The sequence below is a fragment of the Sinohyriopsis cumingii genome, chromosome 4, assembly GCF_028554795.1.
Source record: "Sinohyriopsis cumingii isolate HCF-2022 chromosome 4, ASM2855479v2, whole genome shotgun sequence".
NCBI lineage: Eukaryota > Metazoa > Mollusca > Bivalvia > Unionida > Unionidae > Sinohyriopsis > Sinohyriopsis cumingii.
Window position 1 is genome coordinate 87,554,280 of NC_142964.1, and position 15,266 is coordinate 87,569,545.

Below are 15,266 nucleotides of genomic sequence, written 5' to 3' on the forward strand. Positions count from 1 at the left end.
GTGCTTAGGTCTGGGTTCTTATTGGAAGTTGACGTTAAAAACATCATTGTGGGTTGCTCTAGAATCCAGCAGAATTTAACATTGTGAGGTTACATTGAGTATAATTCGAATTTACCATTGTAGGACGTTTAAGAAGATCATTGAGAATATAAAATAGCTTACGCCAAGAGAGATATCTCGTCGTTCCTAGATAAGATATTAGATCAAGCCTAATGCGCACGCTCTCTTAATATTGTGAGACACAAAAATTGGGTAAGTACACCATAACTTTGGGAAAGGTTTGCGAACGTAAACTTAATTTTGGCAAACAAAACTTTACAAAACATAAAATATAAATTTTACAGATAACAGTTAAGCGAAATATTTAAGAAAAAAAAAAAAAATTTTAAAAATAAAATTCAAAAACATTAAAAATAGCATAAAAACTTGCAACAAATAATAACAATAAACAAAAAAGTTGAAATAATATTTAAGAAATGCATCGCAAAATTACAAAACAAATTAAGAAAACAATTTTATTCTTTTTGGGCAAATACATGCACATACATAAAAACAAGCAAGCACACAAGTTTTTACTGGCAATTATTTTGAGTAGTATTTCGATTTTTTTTTAAATCTGAGTGGCCCTGAGAAGGGATTTTTGCGGAAGAGGATTAGTGACAACTTCTCTTAAATTGGGCACCACATCCATATTTTCTTGCAATAACTGTGTAGATGCATTTTACTGTTTACATTCAAATTTATGAATTTGTGTACAAGGTGTACTCGTTGCGTCCAAAAGATATCAGTCAATGATGAATAAATATTACCCATCGATCTTAACTGATGACGCGAGGATATATATATATATATATATATATATATATATATATATATATATATATATATATATATATATATATATATATATATATTTTTTTTTTTTTTTTTTTCACGGACGTGATTATAACATTCTTAACCTTAAATGCACGGTCGTGAAAGAAAACAACCAAGACATGCAGACTTGAACGAAAATATCCCATTAGAAACTTTTAAAAAAAAGGATCAAAAGAAAAACTGAAAGAGAATTAAACAGTTAATATCTGATCTTGGCTCCAATGGCTTTATCGTCCGTCGGTGTTGGACAATGTTTCAGAAAAGGATATTGATTCTCTTTACATTAGCTTGTGTTTCAGTACTCAGAGGGGATAAAAGGGCATTTTTTTACGTGAAAGAGAAGCTGAACTGTTTATGAAGTGTATAATTAGGTTTGGTATGGTTGGTATGATGTTTTACCAACCAGTAACACAAGAAACTTATTTGGTGCCGATGCAGTTAGATTAAAGTACCTTAGGATGCACTATTGTAGCCAAACTAGACGGCTCTCGTGGTAGGTTTTCGAAGCTTCTCCCATTGGGGCATGAGTTCACACGCTAACCACGGGACCGATCCTTCTATTAGTTGTCTCTTGCATCATGTGGGAGATCGCATCGATGCCATATATTCTACATACACGACTGTACAACAGGAATCTTCCATATGGACACACATAAGACACCATGACTCTACTGACATGTTAGAATGATTATCAAAATACAACAGAAGGCACTTATTTGTCAAATTTAAAGTGACTGATTTATTGTTATTTTCTGTTTTATAGCTGCCGACTCATCACCCTGGAAATGGCAAGCCCAGCACTCGTATTAGGCAAACAAAGACCCGATGTTTAAATTGACATAATACATACGATTATCAATTGTCAGCATATTTTAATACTACACTCTTTTCGGCATGTCGCACAATACGTATTCAATTCATTTCATTATATTACAAATGTAAGTTCAAATAGACACAATTTACAGTTCGATGTGTATGGACCCTGTTAATCGGTTGTGCACGCTTCATTTAGACTAAAGATTCATATTTGATAGTACAAATGCAATTTGTGGATTGAAGAATGAAGATAAATCGTATCATATTAATTACATTTGTATTTTGGATAAATTTACCCAGTTCGGTGAATCACATTCGGATGTGTATAGTGGACCCTGAAACTCAGATGCTTACCATCTATATTGTCTGCATAAAACTTTACGCACACAGACGATCCAAGGGAAAAAAATAACACACACGGACAGTAAAGCCGTCACCTTGTTGAAGAAGCATTCATACCAGTACCACCTGTATCAAACACAGAATAATGCTTGCAATATGTGAAAGGGTGGGGGTGATTTTTAAAAATCTTTCTGGATGAAAACTTAGCTTCTGTTGCAGACTCTGTCTACCTTGTCTTGGCTTAAAAAACAGGGCGCAGTAGCAACATGAATCTGTCCATGTCAAATTACATTACAGGATACCTTGGAATAAGAAAGACAACTCCACTACTTCTGCATGTAATTTTCTTAAACTAAATGAGGGTTTTCTGATTTTGTGATAATCTGATTTAATCTTAATTTAATAAATCGTATTACCAGAGGAAAGCAGAAGATATATACTGGGAAAATTTATGGCCACACTTTTAAAAGGCTGTTTTTTTTAAAGTTTTAAAAGCTGCCAACCCTTTAACCAATAATTAGTCGAACACTCCATTCAAGAGAACACAAATCCAATACTCAAATTAACAACATGCATATGGATCTCAGTTCCTTGATTGATTGAATTTGTGACTCAATTCAGTACTTCCATAATATGCAGTCGGGTCAGTTTACAGCATTCAAATTTAAAGCCGATGCAGACACAACTTTCAGTATGTGCAGACACTGGAAATCTTTTGTCGTTTAGACTGGGTATCAGTTGTCATTCAGACTGGAAATCAGTTGTCATTCAGACTTAGTATCATTTGTCATTAGACTGGGTATCAGTTGTCATTTAGGCTGGCTATCGTTTGTCATTCATTAGACTGAATTTCGGATTTATAATATTACTGTACGTTGTGTACTGAATAATTAAACTAAATTGAATGATATACTTTGATTCTGAAATGCGGAGATCTGCTAAATGGACTGCCAGCAAAATTTTAACTTTCTGTGTACAACAAGACGGCATGACTGCTACAAAATTAAAAGGTAAACATGTAGTCCGGTTTTCGCGTCATAAAATTCGTTAATTTAATTGCTTGTTAGCAAGCTTGCTAGACAGTTTCTGGCTACTGTAGATTTTTGCTTTATGTACTTTCCCGTGTTTATCACACAACAAATCTGCTTTTCTTCTCTCTTCATGCACGATTATATTTTTTTAACAGATGTTCGTTAAATGTGAAGAGGTCCATGAAGAAAATATCATCATCATCATCATCATCATCATCATCAATCCCGTAGCCCAAGAGGTCGTTGGGGCACCTCATCTATATTTGTCTGCCCCAGCGAAGAAATTATGATGAGTGTGAAGATGCTCTATGTTATAGTTCATGTTCTAGACTCTTTGGTTTCTTAGATGTGTTACTCTGAATTTCCAGCTGTTTCCTTTGTGCAATATTTGCATTGGTGTTTAAAAGAAAAACTGAAACGGATCTAAATGTTACCAAGAGATTATAGTCATGTTTCAATTATAGCGAATAAAGAAAAGTATAATGAGACAATACTTTCCATATGAATGTCTTAATGTTTCTTTATTTTGCACCATGGTTAAACTGTCAAAATTAATACTTTTGACCTTTACTCAAAGTAAAAGAGGCAATGCAAAATCTTTATATAAGTGAGAAGATGTTATACACTGTAGTTCAAAAAGGGTAATACAAAAACACTGAATAAGTGAGAAGATGTTATACACTGTATTTCAGGCTCTGGGTCCAGTTAATCAAAGGGAAATATAGTGTTCAAGAATATGCGACATAGGTTTTCCGATTCACATCTAGTAATAAGACAAATCTCTGATTATTGAGTTGTTTTACTAGTAATATGCATCTTTTCTGAGATGCAATATTCAATTTCTGGTAAAATAAGAAAGTGGATTTCATAGAATTCCATCTGTTTGATTCATATTCATTTATACCGGATTAAAAATTATCTTCGCTAACCAAGGGTCTGATATGTTGACCTTTCTACACCTTGTCGGATCGATCAGATATTTCAGCGCTTCTGGTCTGTGGATTTCGTAGGATGCAGCGGCAAGCCACCGCATCCAATCAAAATCAAGTTGATCAAATTTGAACACTGTTTCTACATGATCGAGGCAAGGGAGCACAATAAACATGTAGTTTTCCACTGCCGGTCCGTGTATGCACAAATATATCCTTTCGTTTCAATGAATCGCTTTTCTCTGGTACTTAGTCATACTTTTGATCTTAAACTTACAAAGTATCCTTTTGAAGTCAACCGTTTTCAGCCGCTGTACTATGCACGGTTATTACACGCTATTGCCTACTTGGTGTTTCATTCTAAGGGGTGGCAATTCATAAAATCCAACATATGTCGCTCCGACAAAGCACTTAAATATATAATGTATCTGCCAAGGTGGAGATAGGTAACATACGGGACTTTTGGTTAGCAAAGATGGGATTAAAGAGGTGAAACTATATAAAATGTTTAATAAGCAAATGAATATCTTAACTGTGTTGACAGCCTAAAGGAAAATACAGTTCCAACATATAAATTACGAGAATGAATGGTATGTTACTTTTGAGTAGAGGTTTTATATAGTGTATTTATTAGAAAGTGTATGTATTAGAAAGTGTATTTATTAGAAAGTGTATGTATTAGAAAGTGCAATGAAACAGGTATATTCTTAACGGTGACTCCTCAGCCTCACACAGCTTAAACTTTCAACTTAGCTGATAAGTCACCAATATACCCTAATTGGAAGACGTCGAGACCATAAACAAGTATTATTTGAAATAATTTACCACATCAGCTTTGTATTCGATCTTGGCCACTCTGCACCACGGCCGCTAAATAGAAACCTGTTTTCTAGCGATTTACTCTTCAGTTCTGGATATTATCCAACAGCGACCAATTTGGAAGGCAGCATGTCTGTAACTTAAGAGTAACAGAATAGTTCCAAACACTTGGTACCATTATTTTGCTTATTTTCATGATTTGCTGAGGTCACTCTAATATATGACTTGATTGTAGTTGAATCAAGTAAGAGTCTTCTTAAAAATGTATCAATATGTATTTTTTTTCAAACCACAAGATAACCCATTCTTGTTGCATCACTTTAGTTGTGAAATTTTCAGTTTCGAAATTGTGTACTTTTGCATGTTGTCAGGCTTTCTGATTGTGTGAATCTTGTGTGCAGTCTGCAATCCCATAATGCCTAAATAGAAATGATCTGTTTTGAAAACAAAATATCACAGCTACTGAAGTTTGGATCCTTTGTTCCTTGTTCGCGGTAGCATAATCTAAATTTTGATCTTTAATACTTTTCAGATGACATAATAAAAATATTTAATAAAAAAACTTGTTTATCTGTGACAAATTGAGGATCCATATTTGTTCGTATATTATTCCATTAAAGATTTTACTTTACTATAGTCTTTGTTAAAGTCTGTCATATTCATACGTTTTACACGTTGCAGAGTGAAACCTAGCAAAGGTCGTGCGCCACTTGAAGGACCATGGCCTCACGCACCGACGTAATTTGCTTCTTTATGGCTTGAAACGGTAAGAAAAGCAGGTTATTTAGCAATTATGCAATGGAAAAAAAGTGCCCTGCTATATGGCACAAAATAGTATCCAACCAGGACCGATCCAACTTTGTAAGGTTCGAACACGCACCCTTTTGGGCGAGAGTTTTGTTCGCTAACCACTGCAACACCACGGCTTCTACCTCTTTAGTCACTCTTGCGGCATGTATTAAGCCTATGCTATATCTGCAAAAGAAAAGACGAGCTGAGTGTGTAGTGTAACGTGCGCAGAGAAAACGTGCTAGTCTGCAATCAAATGGAAAAACTAAACATGAATGCGAATGATGTAAACGATATGCAAGCGTGATTAAATGTAGAACTTATAGTGGAGATTGCACATTTGATTTGTAAAATGACATTTAATTGTACATTCAAACCATAACGAAACCAGGAAGGATAATACAGTTGCAAAGGTATAAATTACGAGAAAGAACGGGGATGTTACGTTCGAATGTTGAATTTATTTTGTGTTTCTAATAAACCCAGCGATATAACAGTTATATTTGTAGCTGGTGGTAATCATACCCACACAATCTGTATTGTCAGCGTAGCGGATAAGCCACCAATCTTCTCGAGGAGTTAGAGACAAAAAATACGTCTTTGCTTTATTTAACCTAGTTCATCTGCGTTCTCTTTTTATCAGTATGTTCTTTGTGTGTAGAGCAAAGTTACTCGGTGTCTTTAACAATTCTCAGGTGACATGATAAATACCCGTCTTGATTAACATTTAAATTGGATAAATCTAAGCTAGTTAATCAGTGATAAATTGAAAATCCATATTTTCGCAGACAGTTTACAACATGTTTGACATGTATACGCCATCAGGGAAAGAAGCGTAGTTTGTCATCCTGATGTGCACTTTCCTATCGTCTAATTTACTAAGAAATCATCCCATTTCAACAACTTTATTACATAAAAAATCACGTTGACTACACATGAACAGACAAAATTAAAATAACCGGGAAAAATTTAGTGAATGAAGGGGAGAATTGGATTTTCTCTACATTTAATCGTATAAAGTTTGAAATATACAATTAATTCCTTCGTGATTTTTGTGTAATATTCAAAACTCAAAAGTAGACATTGCCGGTGACCATCAGCTATCTCACTGTACTGTTCGATCAAATAACAAAGATTATATGTCGAGTTTATAAGCTGTAATACTGTAATTCACTGAAAAAGGGACTATTTCGAATTAAAAACATTATCTCACTGAACAAATGACAATCGAGATCTTAAAGTGGCATATCGCTGTAATAAATGAACATGAAATATTTTATATGACCTGATTAGTTTGTACCATGCAAACCTGCATTCTCAGTGTTACGAGTTTATGCTCTTAAAAAAGTAACAGAAAAGAGTGAAGTCAACAAGCTTTGTAAAATTTAACAAATAATTTATTTTCCTAGAAATAAGAACTTACGGTATTGCGAATTATATCCAAAAATAATCAAAGAATTCAATACATAAGTCCTAGTAATAAAAAGTCGTGAATAAAACTCAGTTCAAGTCCCGAAGAGATCCAAAATCAAAGGTGATGGCTTGTCTGTTATTACTTGCAAAGTGATGATGTGTTATCAGTCTCTTGTTGAATAACAGAAATATTATTCCAGATTTGAATTCAGTATAAATTCCAATGAATGTCTTTATCCAAGAATTTTTCCAGAGCACTTTTCTTTTTCCAGAGAAAATAATCACTTGAATTCAATAACTTGAAAAAAATTAAATGCAGCCGAAACTGGTGACAACATAATACAACTTAAAGTGCTAGATGACTTATCAGTTGCAAAGTATCCAATGCCATGACTTCAAAGTGACTAGTCTGGTGCAAAGTATCCAAGGCCATGACTGCACGATGACTAGTCAGGTGCAAAATATCCAATGCCATGACTTCAAAGTGACTAGTCTGGTGAAAATTATCCATGGCCATAACTGCAAGATGACTAGTCAGGTGCTAAATATCCAAAGCCATGACTGCAAAATCACTAGTCTGGTGCAAAATATCTAAGGCCATGACTGCAAGATGACTAGTCAGGTACAACATATCAAAGGACCTGACTGCAAGATGACTATTCAGGTGCAAAATATCCAAGGCCATGACTGCGAGATGACTAGTCACGTGCAAAATATCCAAAGCCATGACTGCAAAAGAGTAATTTGGTGAAAAATATCCAATGCCATTACTGCAAAATGACTAGTCAGGTGAAAATTTTCAAAGGACCTGAGTGAAGAATGACTGACTAGTCTGGTGCAAAATATTCAATACCTTGACTGCAAGATGACTATTTAGGTACATAATATCAAAGGACCTGACTGCAAGATGACAAGTCAGGTGCAAAATATCCAAGGACACGACTGCGAAATGCTCACTGTTGTGTGGAGTTGTTAGAATGCTAATCATTACTAGTTCTTTGAACTGATGTTTTCTTTTGCGAGTCAGAGACCGCCACAGCAACAAGAATCGGGTTACTGACAGGAATACTTTTTACCAAGTAATCATAAACTTCCCCAATGTAGACTTTGACATTTGAGTAGAATTCCTCCCTTAAATGGTTTTGTTGTTTTTCAGCAATAAATTTGGAGGCAGTTACAGCAATGACAATATCCATTTTGTTTGCCATTGGTGGACAGCTTGCAGTCAACCTGGTCAACTGTTTTATAAACCATGGCTAATGACTTGACAAAACCGATGTAGATATTTCTTAAAAGCATAGGCAATGCTCGTCTCAAAAAATGAATCCCGAGTCCCTCTGCCATATATGAAAGATAACGTAACCAAACATCCGTACAGTATAATGTAAAAACAAGACGTGCAACTTATTTGTCGATGAACACACAAATGGCGTCAACTTTGTTGTGTAGATAGGTTGATTCAACATTATAAAGATTTTTTTTTTAAATTATTTTTTTATCCGTCTGAGACGTCTTTGAAAATATGCTGATTTCTTGCTATTCTCTGTTGGATTTTATACAAACACACCATCTTTGTTTGACATTATAAAACTTTTGAGTTTATTACAGTTATAAATCAATTGCTCAAAACACTTTACAATGCTCAGCCAAATAGTACAAACATGTTTAAACGTTCTCTTTTGTTGCAGACTCTACATGGCCAATGTCCCTTTGAATCTTTCCTTCGTTTGTTACTTTTTATTGAAGCAGCAGTAAACGTCAATCAGTACTTCATCAACTGGAGGAAGGTCAGCCGCTGCAGCTGTAATAGCTGCAATGTGGACTAAGTGAAGATTGTAAGCTGATAAGAACATAATGGTGGATGTTTCACTTTCATGAACGCAAATACACCTTTTTCCACGTCCAACCATCATGCAGGTATTGTCACATCCAAGTGCTAAGCAGTTTGGTCATGAAACTCCTCTGCTTTGTAACTCGTAGTTCATCATATTTAAAATATTTTCTCCTGTTGCAGATCCATCACAAAATTGGCACAGAGAGGAAGTCCCGAGATCAAGGAGCATGTGGTTGTATACACTGTCCTTGCCATGGTTGGATACTGTTTACTTTTCTCATCATTACTACCGTGTCTTGATACAGAGTAATGTCTATATCTCATTCTTTTGACCAAGGTTTCCTGTTGTATATCTTCAAAGTCTTTAAAAAGCAAAGAAATTGCTTTGTTTCTGCCACATTTCATTTATGAAATTGAATAGAAAATAGAAATAAGAATTCAAGAAAGACACCAACATGCACCTAGCCACGTTTGTTATGCTGTAGCATACAGTTATGTGCCAAATAGATTATTATTATTATTATTATTATTATTATTATTATTATTATTAATGTCTTACTGTTTTTCTTGAATTACCTTATATGTTTTGGGGATAATGTGCAGATGTATAATTTGAAACTATGGGGTTTGTCTGTATTTGTATCTTCTATCTCACGTTTGCTACGTTGTCCTTGATTTGTTAAGGACCACCGTTATTTCATATTATCATTATTATTATTATTATTATTATTATTATTATTCGCTTGCCAGCAGCTATCTTCGAGTCAAGAAACATTGATTTAAACGACCATGTCATTACGTCAGCGGTACTGAGAGGGAGATTTGTCCTTGTAATTATTTCACATATCATCGATTCAGAACTGTGAGTTTTCTTTTCCTCTTTACCTCCAAATGTTGATTGCAGGTGTGTCCAAACCAACTTACAATCGAGTAACTTTGTTTCGCAAGTTTCACAAAGCCTTTGTTTGTCTTCGAATACAATGTCACTTGCAGTCCAACCGTCCGTCATGAGCACAAGAAAAATTCAAACTTGCATAATGAACAATGTACAAAATTTACTCCATTTCTTGAGGGTCCAAGACAGTTTCCTATGTCTTGAGGCGCGGTTTAGGAATCACACATGTTTCCAGAATACTTGTGATCCAGAATAAGTTATTATAATCGGAATCGAGAATCGGGACCTTCCAAACATTTTTCACGGGAATACGTAAAATGTTAACTGCGTGATTAGGACGTATTTTGAGACTGAAATGCGAGCAAATTACACTAAAATATTAGGGATAAACACGTCTGTTTCCTTTTATACTCCTTGCATGAAGGTTATTTTACTCTGCTAATGTTAAATACATTCATGATGAAACAAGTTTAGGATGTTGCGAAGTGTCATTGTTCTTGAACAATTTCTTAGTGGCATACGGAGTAGTTGATAAAGTGTGTGCTTCAGATGAAACCCTACGTCACTTAAAGTAATAAACTTATTATTATTCATTAAAAGTTATAATAATAATAAATTGCGCAATCAGGTAAAAATTTTAATTGACATTATACCTGAAGAGACTTTGTTATAAGGTTTAAAAACTACACTCGTTAAGTCTAAAGTTCCCGAATCTTTTTTAAAAGTAATCAAAGTTGCTTAGACATTAGTGATCATTAATATTCGACAATAACAGTCATCATGATTTTGCAGATATGGGAATATGTCATTGACATTTTAATGGATGCATTATTAAAATAAATAATGTTTAAAATAAAACGTCAGGTATCATGATACGTGGGGTATATTTCTGAAAAAGTGAAAGTGTGTCAGTGCCTCAAGATATATGTTATATGAAACATAACAATTATAACATGCAGCTAATAAATAAACAAGTTATTGTACAAGTCAAAGTTGAAATGAACGGTACACTTATTCCAAAATGTCATGGTCTCAGAAATAATCTCTATTCTTTTAGATTAGATAAAAATGATATTAAGAAATGTGTAACCAATACAAATTTAAAATTGGATATGAACATCGATTGTTTGTTTAGTCATACTTTCAACAGACGGCTTTTAAGTGTAGAATAGACCAGATGTGCCCTCTAACATGTCTTAAAATGCGAATAACGGCGACAGGAGTCACTAAGGCTCGTTCAGTAGCATCCCTGACTTAATTGCCGAAAGGGTGCTGGTTCAGATCAAATCACCGGATCGGACGAAGCTGGCTACCATGTGTGTCCTTGTACAAAGTTCTTTACTCCAATTACTTCGGCACTAAGCTTACACTCTGCAGCTATTACGTATTTATGAAAGAGGGACAGGTATAATATGAAGTTGTTTGCATTTGCAAGATGTACAGTGGAGAGAATTTTGAAATACCTCTGTGCCCTTTCATGTAATGTAACTGAAAGATCCTTTCAGCTAGTATTTAGAAAAATCATGCACTAGCCAGAGCATACAGTCGGTGTAAATAGTTGTTCTAATCTGTTCGAAAAATGAGCTTGTACAAGTGGAATGTACACTCACTTTTGCTGCTATTATCACAGAAAAAAAAAGTAATTTTGACAGAGTAGGCAATACCAGATTCTAAAAATACGATAGAGTAATTTAAAAGTAAATAAAAAGTATAAAAATTAAGTTACTACTTTTTCAATTTGCTTTTTGAAGTCCAGAAATGGAAAATGACTGAGGAGAGCTATTTGATAGGTGCATATCTGAAGTAAGGCCAAGTTGTATTCTTTCCAACACAAATTACGGCCATTATACATACAACAGAACAAAGTATACTAAAAGTTGTATTCAGAATATATTAGATATACAAGATCTTTTATTTAAATAACCAGGAATACCATTGAGAAAAATCTTGAAAATGTATTTTCATTAAAGTCAAAACAAATATGAAGAATTACGAAACTGTGGTTTGGAATCTAAATGGTATTCTTCCTGTGCTCTAAATATATACGCAAAGAAAATATTTATAGAACTAAAGATTTCCAGGAAGTTACTTTATTGCGGTCATATCATTATGAGTTATAACGCATTACTGTAAATACGGTTTCTTTCTCTGTGTATTTCGTAATTGCATCCGTAAAGTAAAACCTTTACTGTATAGTGACTGTAAACGCTCCAAACGTATTGGTCTCGTATATCTTTGTGTGATTAATGGTCTTCAACTGTATAATAAATAATTCTTTTACATTTACTTTGCTTAAATATTTCTCCAGAGTGTTGCTTCATTTCATCCGGCACTGATTCATTTTGTTCAACTATACCACTGGAGTTCATTACCATATAATAAAACCTTTGTTTGAAGTTCAATATTATCAAGAAAGTCATGATTGATTGCATTACATTTTTTACCAACTACCAACGGTGTTAGGTCCTAGTATTTACAACAAAAGCTGAGTAGGCAATTTAAGTTTTAAGCACAAATTATTCATTTGAAATAGTACTCAGTTTGAGAAAATATGTCAATAAGTAACACTATTAATCAAATTTAGCATCAGAATTTGTGACGTGAACAGTGTCATATTTAAATAACAGCCTCCTGTTGTAAGTATTTTAAGTAAAAATAATATTAGATAAATAATAATAAAAAGTAAACGAAGTACTTCTGCTCGGTTCCTAAAATATAGATTAACAACGTACTTTGTCAATATCAATCAATATCTAAATAAATCCCCTATGTAAAGTGTGTTACCACTGACGTTGCAAATTTCTCTTTGCTTTTGTTGCTGGTCAAAAAAATATTTTGTTGCTTCCGTAGACTTGTTTCAATTCATAGCCTTGATAAAACATATATTAGGCAATCCTTCCACAGTTATCAATTAGTGGATGTCTGTTCATAAACAGTCAACATTCATTCGTAAGTTATTCATACTGGATAAAGTAGTAGATTAGTTAAAGTCGTGTTTGCTACGACATCAAAGATTCGCTTCTTGTGATGTGGTCGTACAATAAAATAATTCCGTTTCTGACCATTAGCTGACTGAACCATTTATTCTGAAATAATCGTATCATCCTGAAGGCATGTAGTTTCCAATTCATAATCAGGGTTGGCACCATGTAGAGGCTTTTTTTTTTCTCCTATTGTGACGGTTATCCTCAAATCTTCTGGAAGAACAACAGCGCATAGTGGGAAACGATCTTGTCGATATATAGTTTATCTTCGTATACTACCAGTATTCAGTATTTAGTACTATACCAGTATTCAGTATTTAGTACTATATCAGTATTCAGTATTTAGTACTATACCATGCCCTGGCCTGTTTAGTACTATACCATGCCCACGTACGCTACCTTCCTTGCTAAATCGTGCTTATTCAAACAAACGTAGGCCACCATAAATCTTTATACTTCGTGAAAAATTTCAATTTATTGAATTTGGGAATATTACCTCAAGCAGTAAAAATGGCCTTTAACCAGCATTCTACCTGCATGTGTGTGTGTGTGTGTGTGTGTGTGTGTGTGTGTGACGTAACTTTAGCAATGTTAGTCATATCACCACGATGTATGCAGTGTCGGACTTTATACTGATATCTAGCACCGGTGCATCATGCCGCAGACATGTAGCATGATGTCCCACCCAGTCATCTTATCCTGACACCAGGCCAACCAGTCTTAACGCTAAAATCTTATACTGAACGCCAAACTTGACAGCTGATGATACCATTTTTATAAGACAACTGCTGGTATGACTTGGCTAGGGTTTGAACCCGCGACCTTCCGCATCCGAGGCAGACGCTTTAACCCCTTAGGCCACCGGAGCGGTGCATTTATCTATAATATTAACTACTAATATGATATTCTCTCCTTTCACCTTTAAATCAAACAATATAGAAAAAATACTTGATATAATCATGATATTTAGTTCAAACTTATATGTAACAACCAACAATGTTTACTCTTGTGCTAGTTTCATTTAATAGTTGTACACATTTTGTAAGCAAAATAAAAACACCCATTACGCAATTTCAGTGTTTGGAGGTGGGTGGGTGAGGGTGTTCATTAGAACGGTTGTAAAACCACTAAGCTGTGGTATGAAAGGTTTTCTTAAGTAGAATCAGCGTAAATAGAGGAGCATAGAGAAAGACCAACGTTTACGGTATTTAAGTACGTAGGTATAACACTTTGTCCACTAATCCATGGATTTAGTTAGTTGATGTCCTTCTTCTGTTCTTCTTGAACTCTATATCTTCTTCTTCGATTCATAAATCGTCAGGTTGCTTGCAATTTTTTGTTCGTCAGCGCTATCCGGATCGTAGTAGTTTTCTGCAAATGCTAGAACCGGTTACTACCGATTCTCTCATCATTACTGCTGCTGAAACCATTTAATTCAACACTAAGAAACTCCGACAGCGCTTTCTAGTTATTATTGAATCTGTTATAAATAGATTTTCATGCCAACGAACTAATTAGATTTTCCTGACAACCAGCTAATTAGAATATTATCTTATTCTACATAGTATGTGCGTTGTCCTTATACACTGAAAAGACCAAGCTCATATTTTATCTTTAACGTCTAACGAGTAGAAAACACTTTGGTTGTTTGACACCAATCCGATACAAAAGTTCTAGGTGTTATGAAAGAAGCAAGTGAACTTTTTTTTAAAATTGTGTATATCTTGACTTAGTATTATCCTAAGTACGCGTGCTGCTTTGTATTATACATTGTGCATTACCTTTTCACCTAAATGTGATAAATATTTTTTGATTTTATTTTTTTCAGCCGCAGTATTTTCAAAATTCGAAAGTCGTATGCGGCTAGAAGGGAAAAAAAATTGTTGGGAGGTTTTTAGTACGCTGCATGATGTTTCTTGCACTTCGAATTCAAGGATAGGACAAAAACTGCTAAAAAGCTTGGTAATTTATGATTTTCAGAAGTTCTAAAACGGATGACCGAGGTGCTCAATATTGTTACAACTTTTAAAAATGTTGCTACTGAGGATATGCCGTCTGAACGTCAATCTTTCAATGTCTCGAATTTCGTTTCGACTCAACTTTCTGATTTTTATTCGATTTGGAAAGGAAAAAGGAAAATAGAGGTGAAAATGTTGTATGTTGTATGCTCAGGATATAGGCTCAATCAAATGGAAATGTAATGTAAGAGAAAATCGGTTTGATGATTGTTACAACGACCTGTATTAAATCCTAAATTTCCATACAGATCTACTCCGATTTTCTAGCTTTATTGATGTGCTTAGTTTAGATTCTAAACCATTTAATTTTCAGTTCCTTCTCTTTAACTGCTTCAGATGCGTATTCAGTGTGAAGTGTCATGGAAGACTCTACATAGGAATGAGGATGTAATATGTAGTTCGGGCGTGCAACGTTCATCTAATGCAAGTGGAAAGAGAGCATTTGACAAGTGGTTTGCCGAATGATGCCCAGTAATTAGCGAAATCATGATATCTGGACTGTTCGTCTCTCAATTTCCAC

The 15,266-nt window shown here is 34.4% G+C and overlaps 1 protein-coding gene across 1 annotated transcript in view; it reads left to right on the forward strand.

Moving 5' to 3' along the window:
- Positions 1-5,444, forward strand: part of LOC149801608 (zwei Ig domain protein zig-8-like) — a 133,905-nt gene extending 128,461 nt beyond the window's left edge. The window contains exon 10 of the mRNA XM_089955869.1: positions 1,640-5,444. Coding sequence (XP_089811995.1) covers positions 1,640-1,686 — 47 coding nt within the window. The 3' untranslated portion in view covers positions 1,687-5,444. The remainder of the gene's footprint in view (positions 1-1,639) is intronic.
- The last annotated feature ends 9,822 nt before the right edge of the window (positions 5,445-15,266 follow it).